At 35.3% G+C, this 18,787-nt stretch overlaps 1 protein-coding gene across 2 annotated transcripts in view; it reads left to right on the top strand.

Moving 5' to 3' along the window:
* Positions 1-18,787, top strand: part of MMP16 (matrix metallopeptidase 16) — a 187,316-nt gene that overhangs the window by 61,974 nt on the left and 106,555 nt on the right. For both annotated transcript variants that reach the window (XM_087931486.1, XM_087931485.1), the window contains exon 2: positions 14,314-14,462. In XM_087931486.1, coding sequence (XP_087787612.1) covers positions 14,359-14,462 — 104 coding nt within the window. In that variant the 5' untranslated portion in view covers positions 14,314-14,358. The remainder of the gene's footprint in view (positions 1-14,313; positions 14,463-18,787) is intronic.

Genomic DNA, 18,787 nt, shown 5'->3' with positions numbered 1-18,787 from the left:
AGATTTATATTATTGGGTATAACTCACAATAACTACAAATAATACTATGTCTACTCTAGGCTATCGTGTGATATAAGCCAGTACTGACTTCAGTGAAGTTTTAATTTCATCCAATTCATAAATCCCACATCCAACTCATTTTCCACAGAAAAGTCATATAAGAGTCCAAAGAAAAAATATGGATTTTTCCTGTATTTAGGATTATACTACTCTGTAAATGAAAGTAAATTCCTGCTATGTTGCTTTGGAGGAACATGTACAAAACAACATCTTTTTAAACTCAGAATCATGCAGTGCCACCATAAATGGCATACTGAAGGTCTAAAATGAAAAACAGTACAAATGTTCAGGCCAAAGGAAACAATACAGAATTCAGAATAAGTAGAATACAGAACAATACAATATAGAATAATCCTCTTGCCTCCTTGCTTTTTCCTCAGAACCACATATACACACCAACTATGAATCGTCCAGGCGATCCAATAATGGCCAAATGGGTTATTTAATTTAAAAAAAAACATTAAATAAAACTTTTGTGAATGTCATAATCTTGCTATCATATAATCTCACCAGCCTAAAGCCACAATAGAGAAAGTAGAACCGATGTTTGTCACTATATAACTGACAAGATGTGTGTTTGTATAAGTGTGTGTGTGTGTGTGTATACAACTCACAAAACAAAGCTCCAGTTGTGCTCATAATATCCTGGAACACTTGAAGTGATGCTGATTGAAACAGAAAGGATGGTTTTGCTCTGAGTTTAAAACAAAACTCCTAGAATCCTGTATTATCATTATTATTGTTATTATTAATTATTATTATTAATTGTTATTAATTGTTATTATTATTTGGATGGGCGTGGCAGCACATACAGTACATTTCCTTAGAGGACTAAAATTTATAAAAAGAGAGAAAAAATCATTCTGTCTATTTCACACTCAGAATAAATGAATCAGTCTAACTTATTCCAGACTTTCCTTTCCCACCCTCCTCTGTTCAGTTGTATCCAGTTCTCAGAGACTGCCTGGACAAATCCCTGAAGTTTTGATAAAAGAGAATATTCACAGCTCAGGATTAAATGATGGGCTTGTGGTTTTCTTGCAGACATTTCTTTACCAAGCTAGGTAACATTATCAGATATCTTTATCATCATCTTTTAATGAGCCCATAATCCTTTGCAGGATGGAATCTGGGCAACTGAATGGAGCTGAGTGTTTACTGGCCAGTTCTATTCAGCTAATATAGTCCCAAAGAGAGAAATATCTACCTAGGCTCGAACTCACAGGCTCCTGATTGTGAGGCGAGAGCTCCACCTCTAAGCCACCACACCACTGAGGTAACATCAGAGATAACACCACAAAACTCAGAGACCACTAACAATGCCACAGTCCCTGTAGTTTTATTGGCAGGGTTTTTCAGAATGGTTTGTCATTGCCTTCTTCTAGGGGCAGAGAGATCATCCAGCTGGCTTTGAGTCTAAGGTGGAATTCGAACTCATGATCCCCCAGTTTCTAACCTGAGACCTCCTACACTAAAGTAGAATTTCCTTAGCAAGCTACTAAAAGAGACCAACCAAATTTTTAAGCCAAGTAAGTATGAAGAACTCAAGTCTAAACATAACCAGTATGCTGAACATTTGCTGAGAAAGGACAAATTTCTAGTCTTTCTGAACATTACTATCTCTTATTTTTATATGAGAAGATCCGCATTACCATATTTAGGTATGCACATGCATACGTATACTTTCCAGTGTTGTACATTTTTATTAAAATGTCCCTTTTTCATTGGGACCATTTTCATGAAACAGAAACAATTGTGAAATGGCCTTAATGTTAATTTTAATAATATTAAATTTATATGGTAGTTTTCTGTCTTGTACATCGGGTTTAAACCTTTCCTCATTTGGAAGTCAGCAGAAATTTGTAATACATACGATAAGATGCTTTGGTTTGAATTTAATTCCGAACTATAGTATTATGAATATATATTGCATGACAACATCATTTTAAGATTTTGTGTGGGCTGTTCATTTATCCACAAAAAAAATAGGCTGTTTTAGTAATAATATTCTCACTTTGATATTCAGCCATGCAAGACACAGTCTTCAGGGTTTGCAAGCATGGCAGTGAAAGAAAATCAGGATATGGTGAAATGTTTTCTAAGATCAGTTGCAGGAAAATAATAGTGTTTGCTATTCAGCACTGACAAAACAGTATTTGTTGAGATAGTTTGCTTCTAAAAGAATAACTTGAGTTATCTGGTAATTTTACAAGCTGTCACAGCAATACTGCATGACTCTGAAGAACTAATAACCTACTTAAAGACACATTTAAAGCCATGACTATTGGCTTTAAAGACCAATAACTTTTTCAGGCTCCAGAAATTTTGGTCAAACTACCATGATGTCAGAATATCATGAGATTTGTTTCTCTCTGCCATTTTCTCCAAAATTATTTTATCTGCAATAAGATTTTATGAGTGTGGAGGTCCTGGTTCAGTTGATGGCTGTTGATGCCCTTTTTCCAAGTGGGTGACAGAAACATAGGAAGTGTTTCTATTTTATATATGTATAGACATATTTATATAATACATGTATCTATTAGATAGATAGATGGATGGATAGAGTATATATATATATATATATATATATATATATATATATATATATATACACACACACACATATACATATACATATACATATACATACAAGTTTTCGTGGTACTTACATGTATGGTATTCAGCTTTATTCGGGTATTTTCCCACGTCATTGTAGTTGTGCTTTTAAAGTTGTAGCAATGTTTTGGCAGAATCTCATCTGCCATCATCAGGCTTCTGTATTGTGTTCGTCTTCTGTATTGTCTTCTGTATTGTGTTCATCACAGACGAACACAATACAGAAGCCTGATGATGGCAGATGAGATTCTGCCGAAACATTGCTACAACTTTAAAAGCACAACTACAATGACGTGGAAAATACCCAAACAAAGCTGAATACCATATATAGTGCAACAAAAGCAATGGTGTATGTGTTGTGTTTGTCTATCTAACTTAATAGTATCCTAAATTTGCCACTCTTTGTTGCAAGAATCTTCCTAAAACTTATATAACAACTACCAATAATTAAATAGGTATGTGAACATGTTCCTGCCTATTAAGGTATAAGTCTAGTTCATATAACATACTGAGCTATAAAAATATCTGTTTGGTGTTATCTAGTGAATTGTGTGAGCTCAACAAGCAGTAATTTATTTCTAAAAGTAGACCAAGGCTCAATACAATATCTTAATTCTTCTCTATGAATCAAAGTGTATAGGATGTGAAAAAGAAGTATAGAGACAAAGGCTGTTAAAAATTGCAGTCTCTACATAGGTGCTAAAATTTGGTTTGCAATGGTATTTATGTGACTAAGTTCATAGAATCCATTCAGCTGTTTTCATTTTAATATATTATTGATTCTAGGCAATTGAGTGATTTAACATCTTCAAGCTAGTTTGATAGATTTAATTGAAATGGCAAGACTAATAAAAGACGATGCTACAAAAAGATTTATTGTATTGTTTTTCCCCCATATAATGTATTTTCTTTCTTTATTTTAACTTTTAACAGAATGAACTGGACCTGTACATCTGATATGGTGGTTTCTTTTTAAAAAAATAGCATGGATGTCATGAATGATTTCTTCCACCATTTCCCTTTCCATGTCAAACAAGGTTTTTCACAGGATAAACCATGTTTAGAAACTTGTCATGTCTAGAAGTCTGTCCCTATAATGGAATGTGAGAATGACCTTGGAAGGTAAGGGAGACATGCTCCCTAAGGAACAATCAGATAAAAGGGGGAAAAGCCCACAGTTGACTAAAGGGCAGGGAAAATACTTTTCCATCCAAAATAACCAGGTGGTAAAAAGAGCTGACTGGAGATTTATATTTTCTGATTTGCTGGATTCTTATAATGTAGCCTTACAATAAAGTAAAATTAGTTCATCTTGTTGGATTCTTGGTTAATTTATTTGAGAAGTTAACAGTTCCTGGCAGATTTTTTGTAGTTTCTTTTGCTAGCCTCATTAAGTCCCAGTTCCAAATGTTCAACAGAGATCTTCCTTGAAAAGGGCATGTTAGCGGCATGAAAGAAGTAGAGAGGTTCATTTAAATGTTTTAAGCCAAATGTGTGTACTCACTGCAGTAGATGAAAAGAGGGCCAAGAGTCATGTGTAGTTTGCAGGTTATCCTCTTCCAGTATTGTACAGTGTAAAATAATAATTCCAGCATGCTAAAAATAGAGGTGGTTTTCTTGTTTTGTGCCCCAAAGTTCAATAATGTATGTAATTTAAAGATTAAAACTAGGATTTGTTTCATTTGAGCCTCAGACTCTGGCAGCAGTTCTTTTTTGAAAGTTTCAAGGTTGATATTGGTGAAGGCCAGGATTATTTCAGTTGAACTAATGGACTTCCTCTGGCAATCCTAATTACTATTCATTACAGATCAGAACAGAAATGGATTGGCTTAGTTTAATTTGAGAAAGCTGCTTATGTGAACCATGATTGTGTTAGTGCACACAAATCCAGTGTTAATGTTAGAAGAATGAAAGGTATAGCTTGTGGGGTTGAGTAGCAAGAAACTGGGTCTACACCTGTGAGGAATTAGACCTACAACAGCCTTGAACCAATAAAATGATCTCTCTTCACTGAAGGCTTATGTATTTTTTAAACATTTTGTAATCTTTTTTTCTTGTTTTTTTTCTCAAAATGGTCTTTATTTTGAGATTTTTGTTTAAATCAATATCTGGGCATTAATAAGTGATTTTGTTAGAATTGTGCATAATAATGTTTGTTCTTCCCCTAAATTCTATAATTCTCAGTATACCACATAATGAAAAATACATGACTGAACAGCTATTGGTTTTTATGTTCTTTTTAGTCCTTTTTAATAGTAGAGTTGTTCAGGAACAGAAGTGATATGGGGCATGTGAACAAGTGTGCAGTTAAGTCTCATGAATTTTAATATATTCTTTTTTAGCATATTGCTCTGCTGTGATAAAGGGTTCCAAAGTTTTTCAGGCATAACATACATCCATTTCTAAAACTAATTATGATGATGCTTTGAACTTAAACAGGTTTACTGCTGTGAAAGTAAATGGAATGGGCAGCTATTCCTTAATATTCACAATGACATAGCTAATGGCAGCTCAAGCGTAGCCATCAAAGTTCATGATCTTTTGCTCCTGAAGTGCTTTCTATGCCACATCTTCAGCTAGTCTTATTAAACTACAAAATATACTCTGGTTAAATCCTGTTTTGGCCTCAGTGGATTTTGACTTACGGCAGCACTAGATAGATCAATTTTTTAATTTAACTTGGATGTGCAAATGGATGTAACTAAAACTGAACAAAGTATTGTGTGGAAGATGTGAAATCGAGAATTGGGGGTGGTGTTAATTCACCTTCCTCTTTCCCCCTGCCTCCCCTCACCCCAGTTTGTCTTTCCAAATTACTTTTTAAAGCTACTTTCTCTCTATTTCAGAGTTTGATTCTTCAATAAGCTAACAGGATAATTGGTAGCAGACAAGGAAGTGATTGAATTCTCTCTTCTTCATAACATTTCTTTCCTCCAAATTGACCCAAAGCCACTCACTCATAAGGCAAAGTTGCCACTGGATTTGTGTTACAAATATAGTTTTTATTTCAAGGGAAATGTGTTTGTGATTAATTCCCCCACAGTGCTAAGCCACATTTTGTTTAGTTTTGGTTTAGGGTTATATAATCATGGCTTCTTTAAGTGTATTGAATATCAGAAATAGGATGATCCTAATGAACACAGTTCGATCAAATGTTTTGGGTATGTTCAAGGCCATCTCTGAGTAACTCCAAGAGACTTAGCCTATTCAGTCATGTTTTTCTGGCAAACTACATTTAAATTTTCAAACATTTCCTTTTTTTCTGGTAGGTATTATATAACAAAGGAACTTGAAAAGCTGTCATTTTCCAAGTGTATACTGTTTTAAAATCATGTCTTCTACCAAATTGTTTTTGTTTGTTCTTCCATGTGTTAACTATATTTAGCAATACAGTTGAACAGGAAATTGGATTGCTATGTGATATGATTTTTAAATGAAAACTGCTATAATTTTACTTCAGTTTTCCTTTTCTTTACAGTATCAGGATACAGGCTCAAATTTTGGGCTCAAAGAATTGAGTGAACCCAAAAGGCAGGCAAAGTTTCCAGAACTTAACTCACAAGGGAGCTGCATAAAAAGGCAAATATTTTATTCCTTTTCCTCAGCCCTTGCCCTTTGGAAGGCTTACCCCAGAGCTGGAATAATTAGCAGGAAGTTAACTGGTGCTTGCATTTATATTAACTGGAGAGAAAGGGATTACAAGAGAGTAAGCAGGAACATGAATAATACACATTGAAAAAAATGCACTAGCAACAATTGTTTGCCTAGTGTACTGGTGGCTGGCACCAGGAGCTGCTTAGGAGGCAAGTAAAACCTTTAATGTGAAACTGAGTAGGGCCTTGTCAATTTTAGGCAGCACTATGAGCTGGTTAATTAAGGTCACTGCTGAACTTGATAATGTGCAGTTAACACATTTTAGGGACCCACTGGGGGAAAAGTTGTTCAGGATGAGATTGCTTCTTAAGGCAATGCTGGGGTAGGAATAAAAAATGGGTCAGGCACAGGACAACAGGAACTGACTGTAATACAGACGTTTAGTATTTTCACTGTTAAATATTCCACATAGGGGTTCTTTCGTTAAAAATAATCTCACATTATATTGTGTCATTAACTATGCTGCACATTCGTGTATACATTTTTGCTGATGGAAATAGAATTAGAATTGATATATACATTTTGTTAGCTGATGACAATATAAATATGCCATTTCACTATTGTAAATGAAAGATAATAGTCTCAATCTTGTATTCAATATTTTTTAATGGACTATACATGGTTACAAAAATATCTTGATTTTAGCAGATGGAAAATGCATAAACTCTCATTCAAGCATAAAATGAGATAACTTGCCTTTTGCATATATTAAGTTATACATTTGGTGTTTTCAAAGCACAAAATTGAAAGAAATTTTATCCAATCTTTAAATCAACATTTGTTGATGGTTTGTTGGTTTGTTGGAGTAGCCATCAACAACACTGTCATCCATACCTGTATGCATTAAAAAGCCAAGTTCATTTCCAAGAATACCCTATTGCAGTTTGAGCCCAAAGAATTATGGAAGATTAACTCCTGTTGATACCTATGTACATTTACCACAATGATCTAAAGAGATGCTTTGTATGTATTTATGGATAATACAATGTTCAGAAGATTGAAATATGCATTTAAAGCAATGGCATTGACCTTTTAGTTCCTGCTAGATAACTTAAAGGTTTTCCAGCCTTAGACATTTCCAGATGCATGGACTTTCATTTCCAGAATTCTCATCAATTACCATATTGGCTGTGGAATTCTGGAAACGAAAAGTTGGGAAATATTGCCTTTTAGGGAGAAAAACAGAAATGAAGCTTTTGAATCTATATGCAAATGAACCGTTAATTTTATTGGGCTAGTTATTATTTGGTTTGGTTTGGTTTTTTTGGTGGTGTTCATTTGAATTTTAGATATCTATTAACAAAGGATACTACTGACTGAGAATGTGTAACATTTTGAAATGTTGTGGCCAGGGGCAAACTAGAGCTTGTAGCAAGCAGCAAATGCTATTTAGAGAATAGATACTTTTCTTCCACTCTTCATGTGGCATTCTGCAAAAGATAGAAACTGTTTCAATATTGCATGTGCACTCAAGCAAATATATAAATTCCAAGTATGCCAATAAACCCAGAGAACTTAGAGACCCTTACTAGGAAAAAATGACTAGATATAATAGATAGAAATATATAGTAGATATAACAAAAATAAAACTCATATAGTAAAAATTGATCTAATTATTCACTATTCAGCTACTTTCAATAGTAAAGCTAGAAGTGAAAGAAATATCTAGCAATACAATGTGTTTAGTGAAAAGATCCATTGCATTTTTCTAAATGAATAAAACTTTTCATTAACCTTAATTTTTTAGTTGGATTGCAATTTAATTTACAGCAGTTTTAACTTTTTTTTGCAAAAATGTGAATGGGAAAAGAGAGTGAAGTTCCATTGCATGAAAACTCAGTTTCCTGCACTTAGTTTGGCATTCATTTTTGTTCCATTGGAGCTGGTGGTCACTGAGCCACTGCCACTAATGAAAGCTTTCCCTTTAATCTGCACCTTGAGACATTTCAATCTTTAAAATGTATGTGTGGTTTATAGAAATAAAAATTGAGTAATGAAAAGGCATAACAGTAGCAAAGTAATGGAACAGTAGAATAAGCAATGGAAAACGGCAAAAATGACAAACGCAGGAATGTGAGAGTAAAAGATGGGTGGGAAGGGAAGCAGAGACTGGAGGAGGAGGGGTTTTCTTGCTATCAGTCTAGTAATAGCCAGTGTGGTATCCCTTTATTGGATCTTCAGGCCAACTACCAAAGCCAGGTCTTCAGGTTCTAATGGAAAATAGGAGGATGGAGGTAAGTCTCATTCTTGAGTAAGATTTTCCAAAGGACAGGTGCTATGGATACTGATAGATACATATGATAGATAAATATAACCAACAACATTAGTTTATATATATATTTTTTCTGAGGTTCTCGCGGGTATTTGTATGTGGATCTTTGGTTGTTCGGGTTTTCTCCCGCGTAAGATTCGAAGTATCTAGGCAACGTTTCGATGAAGTCTCATTCATCATCTTCAGGCTTCTGTCTTCGGCTCTGTGCTTCTCAGAGTGATGTGAGATTGCAGCTGCTTCTTCCTTTTAACTGCTAGTGGGGGTGTGACTTGATTGGGTGGGGGCTTGGATGTGTTCTGATTGGGTGGGGGTATGTTCTCATTGGTAGGGGGTTTGGCTGTGTTCTGATTGGTTGGGGGGTTGGCTGTGTTCTGATTGGCTGGAGGCGTGTTCTGTTCAGGTGGGGGCTTGGTTGTGCTCAGGTTAGTCTTAGTTGCTGGGGGATTTGAGTTGGTGAGCTGTGATCTGAGCTGTATATAAACGTGAAATACCACTCATGCATCAAATTTGAAAATTTGGCACATATGTTCCTCTTGGCTTCTAGGTGCTTGCTAAGAAAGGATTTTTCAAAATGACCATCAGAGCATTAGTATTTCATATATTATTATTAACATGCTCTGATGTTAAGGAGCTCTACTTCCCCTCCTCACCCGAAAAGAAATCTGTTCCAACTGCAGTTGAGCTAAGCCACACTCAGGCTCCTTGCTGTCTCCTTCTTGCTCACACAGCAAATACTGCTTCAGTTTCCAAACAGCCCTCAACTGTCTCACACACTGACAGGATGCTAGCCAGATGAATACCGATGGATGCTGGTAGGCAGAGGCTCAATTTTTTCCCCTTATTTTCCTCCCCCAAAACTTACCCGATCACATAGTTTCATAGCAAAGCTCTCGTGAGGCTGTATTGCTAGCTGTCTAGGGACACATAGGCCCCGTGAGCCATGGACTGGACACACCTGCTCCATTCCATTCCATTTAATTATCCAATACTGACATGAAGGAGAGCCAGTCTGGTATAGTGGTTTAAGGTATCATGCTAGAAACCAGGAACTTTGAGTTCTAGGCCTTCTTTACATACAAAGTCATTTGGACCAATTCCTTTTTCTCAGCCCTAGGAAAGAACAATGGCAAACTACTTCTGAAAAAAATCTTGCCAAGAAAGCAACTGTCCAGGCAGTTGTCAACATTATAGAGAAATTTATACAACTGCTTTGCTGTATGGTTATACATATATGTTTAAGAAATTTATATGGCCGCCTCATTTTAAGAAATAATTCTTGGTAGCTCATAGTCAATAATAATAATAATAATAATAATAATAATAATAATAATAATAATAATAATAATAATAATAATAATAATAATAAGTCTTTATTGATTAGGCCCTGGGCCATATCAAAATGCAAAGTTCTAGCAACAATTTATTACTAAAATTTAATAAAAGCAATTCAAAATGAAATTTGATAAAGTACTATTTAAAATGGAACTTGATAAAATACAATTTAAAATGGAATCTAGACAAAATACAATTTAAAATGAAATAGTAATAAAATACAATCCAAAATAAAATTGTAATAATGTACAATAATTTAAGATATAGATAAAATATAATAACATATTTCGGAGTTGCCCTTAATAGAATAAAATAATAATAATAAAAACAGGATAATAGAAATTCTAAATATATTATAGCATAGATGTAAACTACAAAAGAATGGATGGATGTAAAAGCAATGTACAATTTTTCAAATGCATAAAATTTTATTTTATTTATACACGGTGATCCTGCTTAGCTATTCTATGCTCAAGAAACTTTAGTAAGGATGCAATTTTCAGGATTTTTGTATTCTGACCAAAGTTATTTCTTACAAGATTCTTGAAGAGCCAGTCAAATGTGTTAAAGGGCTAAAAAGCAGATTAGGGAATAATATACAATTATTATATTAGTAATGTCAGATTCCAGCCGTTGATTCCCGTTCGACCTCTAGCCTTAATGTCATATTAGTGGGACTTTTTTTTGAAACTTTGCAATAAATCTTGATTGAATACTAATTTTGAATAGCATTCAAAATTACTGAACCAATGCAGTTGCCACTATTGCGAAATTACATTCAATTTAAATATAAATTGGCCTTGTGCTTGTACATACATCCATTCTCTTCAGTTAAATCTTCAGTTAGTTGCAATTCTCCATTTTATCCAAACCAAGAATGACCTCAGACCTGTGTTGTTCTGAATTGGGGAACCATTACTTCACAATTTGGATAAGAAAAGAGTAAGAAAGGGACAGTGGGATTCAAAATTTTTAACAACTGGTTCTGTGGGTGTGGCTTAGGTGGTGGGCATGGCTTGGTGGTCATGTGACTGGGTGGACATGGCTTGATGGTCATGTTATTGGCTGGGTGTGGCCAACTCAATATCACTCACATCGAGGCATGCATCTCTTCGCCTGGCCTCTCATGACTGTGGGGATACTGCAACAGTCGTAAGTGTGAAAAGTCATCATAAGTTACTTTTTTCAGTGCCACTGTAACTTTGAATGGTCACTCCACACAAGCAAAGTACTGTCAGCCTTCAAGATTTTTCTCCCTTTGCTTTGCTTCTTTCGGCTGTCATAAGTAACCAGGGGAGGAGCGGGGAATGATTATGGGAAGTGAGCTGGAGGTGTTACAAACCAGAACTGTATAAGCTGGTGGGGGGGGGGGTTACATTCTTGTTTAGGTTTCTATCCTATGCTATGCGCAGCTGCAACCCTTTATCAAACTATGTCAAGGTCAACGGACAGAAGCCTCATCACCACCTGGAGATGCCCACATGATGATATATACAACTTTTAATTGGATGAGCCAATTGAACTATTGGGGGTGGGAATGTTGCCATTACTTTGTATATGTGATTTATACACCCATTTTCTCAGATTCAGAATTCTTTTGTTGCTACCACTTGATTTCCAGTAAAAGATATCTTTTCTTTGGTTAAAAGAGTCTAAGTATTTCTTTCTTGGATTTTGAATGGAGCACCAGCTGACAAGTACCAGCAAAGGAGGGGGAAAAAAAACTCCAGAGACGTTCCTGAGACAGGAAGTCTAATTCTGCCAAGAATGTAATAAGGGTTAACGGAAAGGCAGTTTCTGTAAGCAACACCAGAATGTTTCCTTCCTGCCTTCCTTACAGGATTAGGCCAGTAATTTCTCTAACAACTGTTTAGAATGTTAACAACCAGTTCTAGCAAATAGGTCCGAACTGGTAGAATCCCACCCCTGGAAAGGGAGACATAGAGACAGAATCCAGACATATTTTAACATAATAGTTAGAAGGAGTTTCCATGGAAATTTGTAAATTAATGTTTCAGGACACAATTTAGAATCATCTGCTTGTTTGGTTTACTCATTGTGGCATGTTTGCTTGAGAATAAACTTTACTTCCACATGTCATTCCTTTGATGTGATACCCAAATTTGATTGGTCTGCAAAGATAGCCAGAGTTTTCCTTGTTCTGAAGAGGTAGATATAAAACACAATGGTTACAATAAGGCAACAACAGAAATAGTTGAGAGTCTGTCTAAAGTGGAAAACAACTGGGATGATAATGGGAGATTCAAGAGAATAATTACTATGATATCAGGGATGTCACACTGGCGGTCTGTGGCCCAGTACGTCATGCGCAGACCAGGCCCATCTCAGCTCTGTGAATGGGAAAAACATCGTGAAGCATCACATGACGCTGTTAATTTGACACCTGTGTTCAAGACTGAACTATAGGGATCCTGCCAATTGAAACTACAGATAAGAATCTCAAAAAATTGTGGACAGCCTCTGTTAGCTTCCTGCTCAAGACCTGCCTGCCAAAGTTCATCTGGGGCTCATTAATTTCCACAGAACATAGTCTATTCAGAAGAAATCCCTGACTGCTGAATCCATTCACATGGACTTAAGACTGAAGAAGATCTTCAAGGTTTGGAAGCTAGGTTGCAGGTTCAGAAGAAAAACAGTAGCACATCTCCTAAATATCCAATAGAAGCTTAGTCAAATGTGCTTTGCTGCTACCAAAGCCTTTTCATTATTTTTTCTTTTTCTCCTTTAAAAATGTTCACCTAAAAGGCCATGAAGGGAATTGTGCCTCTTTTGTAGCATAATAACTAGGTTAGTGTCTTTCTCTAGTAAAACACACTCAATTCACTTTGGATGTTTGGATAAAATTATTTTTACTTTTTAAAAAATGGGAAAAATACATCAACATAGTTCTTTATTGAGTTTTGTATCTTACTTGGCAAAACAATTCTGTAATTTGCAGATTCCATGCAAATTCTTGAACAATGATTCAAGATTAAAATGAGCAAATGAATCACTGAGCAAGCACATCCTTTCAGACTAAAGCTTTTCTTCTAAGCCTCTGTTTGGAGGCAGGACCAATGGCTTTCTGTGCAATAGTAGCTGTCTTTTTTTAGTTTTCCAGAGAACTTCTGTCAGGGGCGTTTTTAAAAGACAATGTCTTTGTAGAAGCAGCCATTCTTTACCTACAAGGTTCTTCAGAACAAGAAACTAGCAAGTTGCTATATTTGGAGAAGATAATTATAGCAGTCAGAAATGGGGAGGAGAAGGCTTCAGCTGGCTTATTAACAGTGAATGGCAAGGGTACTACCTGTTTGAGATGCTGAATACAGGTAGTCTGACTAACAACAGTTCATTTTGGGCCTATTCAAAATTACAATGGCACTGGAAAAAAAAATCTGATATTGGTAACTGACTCATATTTATGTTGGTTGCAGTTATGTCATCACTTTTTGCAACTTTCTTACAAGCAAAGTCAATGGGGAAGCCAGATTCGCTTAACAATTGTGTTACTAATTTAACAAATGCAATGATTCACTTAACAAGAAAGATTGTAAAAAGGTCTGGCAAAATTCATTTAACAAATGTTTTGCTTAGCAACAGAAATGTTCGGCTCAATTATGGTAATAAATCAAGGACTACCTGTATTAGGATTGTTTTCATCCTTAAAAAAAGGTATAGGAATTAATACAGGAACATGACACCATGCCCATTGTACCAAGTAATATTTCTGTATAAGGCTTATTCCTATTAAAAAAAGTTCCACAAATGTATATGTCCATGAATGCAATACAGGTAGTGTCGGGCTCCACTTATGGCCACAAGCGAGTCCAAAATTTATGTTGTTAAATGAGAAATTTAAGTGAGCTTTGCCTCATTTTACGAGTTTTGTTGCCACATTTGTTAAGTGAATCACTGCAGTTATTAAATTAGTAACCCAGTTGTTAAGTGAATCTGGTTTCCCCATTGACTTTGCTTGTCAGAAGGTCACAAAAGGGGATCACAGGACTCCCCCAGACACTGCAACCATCACAAATGTGAATCAGTTGTCAAGCATCTGAATGTAAATCACGTGACCATGGGGATGCTACATTGGTCATAAGTGTGAAAAGTGGTTATAAGTCACTTTTTCACTGCTGTTATAACTGAACAGTCACTAAATGAACTGTTGTATGGCGAGGATTACCTGTATATGATTTAAGCTCATGTACCTCAGTTAAATTATTGGAAAAGAAGTACCTAAATGCACTTAGTTTTCCTTCATTGTAAAAAATTTAAACAAACTTGAAATGGTCTTCTCAGTGTTTTGAACTAGAACATGAATGAGTAGGAAATCCTGGACCTTAAATCCTGCCTAATACCCATTTTGCTTATTTTTGTAGGTGTGGTTACAAAAATACGGCTATCTTCCATCCGCTGACTCCAGAATGTCAGTGTTGCGCACTGCAGAAACAATGAAATCTGCTATAGCTGCCATGCAGCAGTTCTATGGCATTAACATGACAGGAAAAGTGGACAGGAACACAATCGAGTAAGTAAATTTTATTGCTATGCTTTTCCTTTTTGGAATTCCTGAAATATATGTGGAAAATTAGAAGCCTTGTGGTGGCTGGCTATCTAAATCCTATCTCGGCAGTTCTGAACAGCCTGGGACTTAGAATATTCTTTTCTTTTCATCATGTCAGGCAGGAGGTGGGGTGGGGAGAAGCAGTGTAAGGTTCAATTAAAGCCTCAATAAAAGCCAATTTCTACAAGAAAGGTGAAAAAAGAAGTATGAAAAATGGATTTGAACAGTCTTGACATTTTTATCCTGATATGAGTGTTAAATCAAAATTCACAAAAGAAGCTGAACAGGAAGATAATAATCAGATGTCCTTTTGTGGCTCAGGACAAAGTTAAGACACATTTGAGGCCAGCCAGATCATGATGAAGAATGTGAAGAGTATAATTATCAAGCTATGTATAGACTTTAAATGAATCAGTTGTGGAAAAAAGGATAAACCCTAATTCCAAACTCAGTAAATTATCTCTTTTCTGGTACCTATCAGTATCTGTTGACCCAGTTGTCTCTGGCTTTCTCCCCATCTCCTCCCATCCCCAATTGTCTCACAAAAAGCCTTTCCCATTCTAGTAACCCATCATGCATAGCTGCTAAGGCCACTAGATTACATCTGTTTTAGAGACATTCAGAAGCAGCAGTAGAATTGGGGATCATATATAAGGCAACTGTACCACCTAGAGTCATTGACTGAGATGGGACACTTTTGAAATTAAATGAATGAATGAATGAATAAACTGCCGAAATAGTTTATATCGGGGACCGGGAAAGCGCTATTGGAAAACATCTAGCTATTATTCCATTCCCACCATCCAGTCAGAGCTGAAGAAGCTTCTTGGATGAGAAGTGAAAGAAAAACCAGAAAGTCCAGTTGCCTCTGAAAAAGCACCTTTGAGACAACCATGACCTGGATGATTGAGAATCTCCATAGACATCTAGCTATTACATTGAAACATATTGTGTATGATGACTGTATGTAATTCCACAGCCCCCATTTCCCTATAAGAAAAATAAAGAAGCTTAAAAGAGGTTCCCCAGCTCCCCACTTGACACAGATGGCGCCCACATTAGGTCAGTGGTTGTGAGGGCCAACCAAATCCACAAAAAATATGCAGAAATTCTTTTCCAAGTAGTCCCAAGCAGTCTGCTCTTCAACCCAGACTTTTGCTTCATTCCATTCAGTCTGTTATTCTATCTTTTTAAAAATCTTTGTTCTTCCTTTTCTTGATTTTATTACAATTTCTTGGTTTTGATTGTGGTGAGTGATCCAGAGTCATTAGGAGTTAAGTGGCATACAAGTTTAATAATAGTAACAACGAGAGACAAGCAAGTGTCTCTCATTTCTGATTCTATTTTATGATTTATTTATTTTTATTTCTCTGATTTGTTTCTCTATCTTTTTAGTTTCCCAATTGTCAGAATTTTGTTGTATGTTTCTAGGCATGTTGCTATTTTCTCTGTTATTTAAAAGTGTGTTGAGCAATGATGTCACAAATAAATATAAATAATAGACTAAATTCATTAAAATATAAACGTATGAACAATGAGCATTGGAATAATGCAACATTTGGAATCCAGATGCATTGGATTTGGTGGGATCGTTTTTAAGACACACATAAGGGTAGGTATGTTATAGGATTATGCAAAGTATTTGGAAAGAATGCTTGTAAAGCACATTAGAATGAAAAGTTAAAATATCTGGATTCTTTGGAAAGCATACAAGGCAGCCTTAAATGTTGCCTCTGGCTGTTGTGAGGACATGCACAATTCATTTGTTGGTAGTCCCAGTGGTATTGTTATCTATGTCTCTGTCCCCAGGCCCAGGGTGAAGTGGTTTGCATAACTCTTCGTGATTTTTTGGGATGTTATTAATGTATCTCTGAGTATTCATGTTTTTCTTTTCATATTATGTATTTCTTTAAAATTATAAGTTGTCCATAATTTTTTGGAGTAAAGCAGCTTTAAAATCTAATAAATACACAAATGTTCAAGCAACCAGGTGCACTCTTGCAAGCAGCTGTATTAACTTTTCAGAGGATGCAGCTGCTTTAATACTTGAAAGAGTGTGTTTTGCTTTTGCTAGTATTCTTTGCAAATAATCACTTTTGCATGCTTTGTTCAACTTTGATGTCAAGTATCTAAACTGGTATTAATTTTGCATATTGCATCTTATAGAAGGAAAAGATTACTAATCTTTTTTCAATCTAATTTTAATTCATTTTTCCTTAATATTAAATCACAAGAACAAAATATAGCACCAGATCATCAGATGATCTCATCTGCTATTTGTTTTGTTTTATATGAATGCTGGAAATCCCTTTCTGCATTAATTTTTAAAAATCTTTATGAGGCTGAAATGGTGAATACATCAGAATGACATTTCTATATTTTTCCACACAGTTTGAATACAGTACTTTGACTCAAAGATCAATGTTATCTTTCTGAGCACATTTATATCTTCCTTTGTTGTCAGCTTCCGGTAGCTGATTTTCTGTTGGCGAAAAAGATAGCTTCCTCCCAAATGCCACTAATATAGCATTTAAATTCTTCTAACACTGAAAATTGCCTTCTTCTGTCAAACACTTATTTGTATTAGCCTAGCTATTAAATCATGAAATACCTTAGAGGACAGGTGATACTTGGGTATAGATTATTTAAGTTCAAGAACCTCTACCTAATTTCTTTCCATCAAAGACCTGTTTCTCAAAGTTGATAGGAAGGCACCAAAGTAGAGAAAGCTGATACTACCAATCCAGAGATTTCCCCATTTTTTTCTAATTCTCTAGCATAAATCCTCATGAAATGCATGGTTACATCAACTTGAAGTACTTTCTTTCAAAAAAAAAAATGGCTTGAATGCTTCAAACAAAACAAGAAGCCCCTACATAGAGTTCTACAAAGTATGGAAAATATTAAATCTTCCAGATTATAATATTCTGCTCCACATATTAGTGTGTGATTGAAATAGTGTTGCTCCACAACAAATAGAATGTGAAGTACTTATTTCTTAAATAATGTGATATCAATATACATTTTTCTACATAGAAATTGACCTGCTATTTTAATATATATTTGAGTGTTTAAAACATGATAGTTGAAATTAAAGATTGTAAATCATGATTATTGGGATATAAACACAAATGATATTGCCAAGCAGTTCTAGTGGACTACTTGTGTGAAACATAAAGTATCTGCTCCAGAATTTATGCCAGATGGCATAAATGGGATTTTCACATTCACTTCAGTGGAGATGTTTTGGTATATATAAAGTGAAGTGTATATAAAAGCCGACCTATCTCCTAAAATGAATGGGGAAGCTCTACTATTTGGAAAAATAAAATCCAGATGCCTTGCATACATGGGATATTTACAGATATGTTCCTCAGGACATATCCTGCCTTCCTTTTATGTGCTCAAAATAGGTCATATGGGGATCTGTCCTTATTTTATCCCTACAAATGCAAATCTGTAAATCTAAAGCAGGGTGACTGGTCCCAGTGCCCAGTGAGTTTATATGTCTAATATTGGACTTGAACTTATGTACCTGATATAAGCAGGCGTCTAGACACAGTTTGTGAATGGCTAGAGATCAATGCAATGTAATTTAATTCTGGAAGTGTTGTGGACAAAAAATGCTAGTAGATCTATACACACATTTTCAGCTTGTCTTGAAATGTGGGCTTGTTCAGTGAAAAGATTATGATTTGCTGGTCTATTTTAACTTTGAGCTATGCTTGAAAATGTGATGTAGTAATTTGCAATACTAGAGGCCTCAATTGCTATCTACTATCTTATCAAAATATTTTTTCAGTTACTCATTTATGTTCTGGTTATTAGCCTACAACAATGAAATTTATGTTGAAGACATATTGGAAGCTGGAGTGACTGCACTATATAACAACATAGGGTAGATGTTGATGTAGCCAAATGAGTCAGGCAACATTACAGTGATATTATGGAAGCTGTTTACTTTAACTTTGAGCTATGCTTGAAAGACATTGAAGAAGAGTATTGATATAGTTATAGAAACTTTGGGTTTAACTAAAAGGCTTGAAGTTCTATGCCCTAGTTGGTAAGTTAGTAATAGAAATATTGCCTGTAACACAGCTAAAGCTGGTAATTATCAGAAATATCACTTTAATGTTAATACATTAATACATCATGAACTATATCATCTGAAAAGTTTTTGTGGAAATATGTGTTTTTTGAAAATAATGTGGGAATATTCTCTAAGGAGCTTAACTTAATATGCTCAAGGTCTAACCATTTGATTGCCTTCCAGACTTGTGATGTGAATA

This window comes from Pseudonaja textilis, chromosome 3, assembly GCF_049901715.1.
Source record: "Pseudonaja textilis isolate UNSWEBS1 chromosome 3, rPseTex1.2, whole genome shotgun sequence".
In the NCBI taxonomy this organism is placed as follows: domain Eukaryota; kingdom Metazoa; phylum Chordata; class Lepidosauria; order Squamata; family Elapidae; genus Pseudonaja; species Pseudonaja textilis.
The sequence above is the reverse complement of the archived record's forward strand: the minus strand, read 5'-3'. Positions and strand labels throughout refer to the sequence as shown.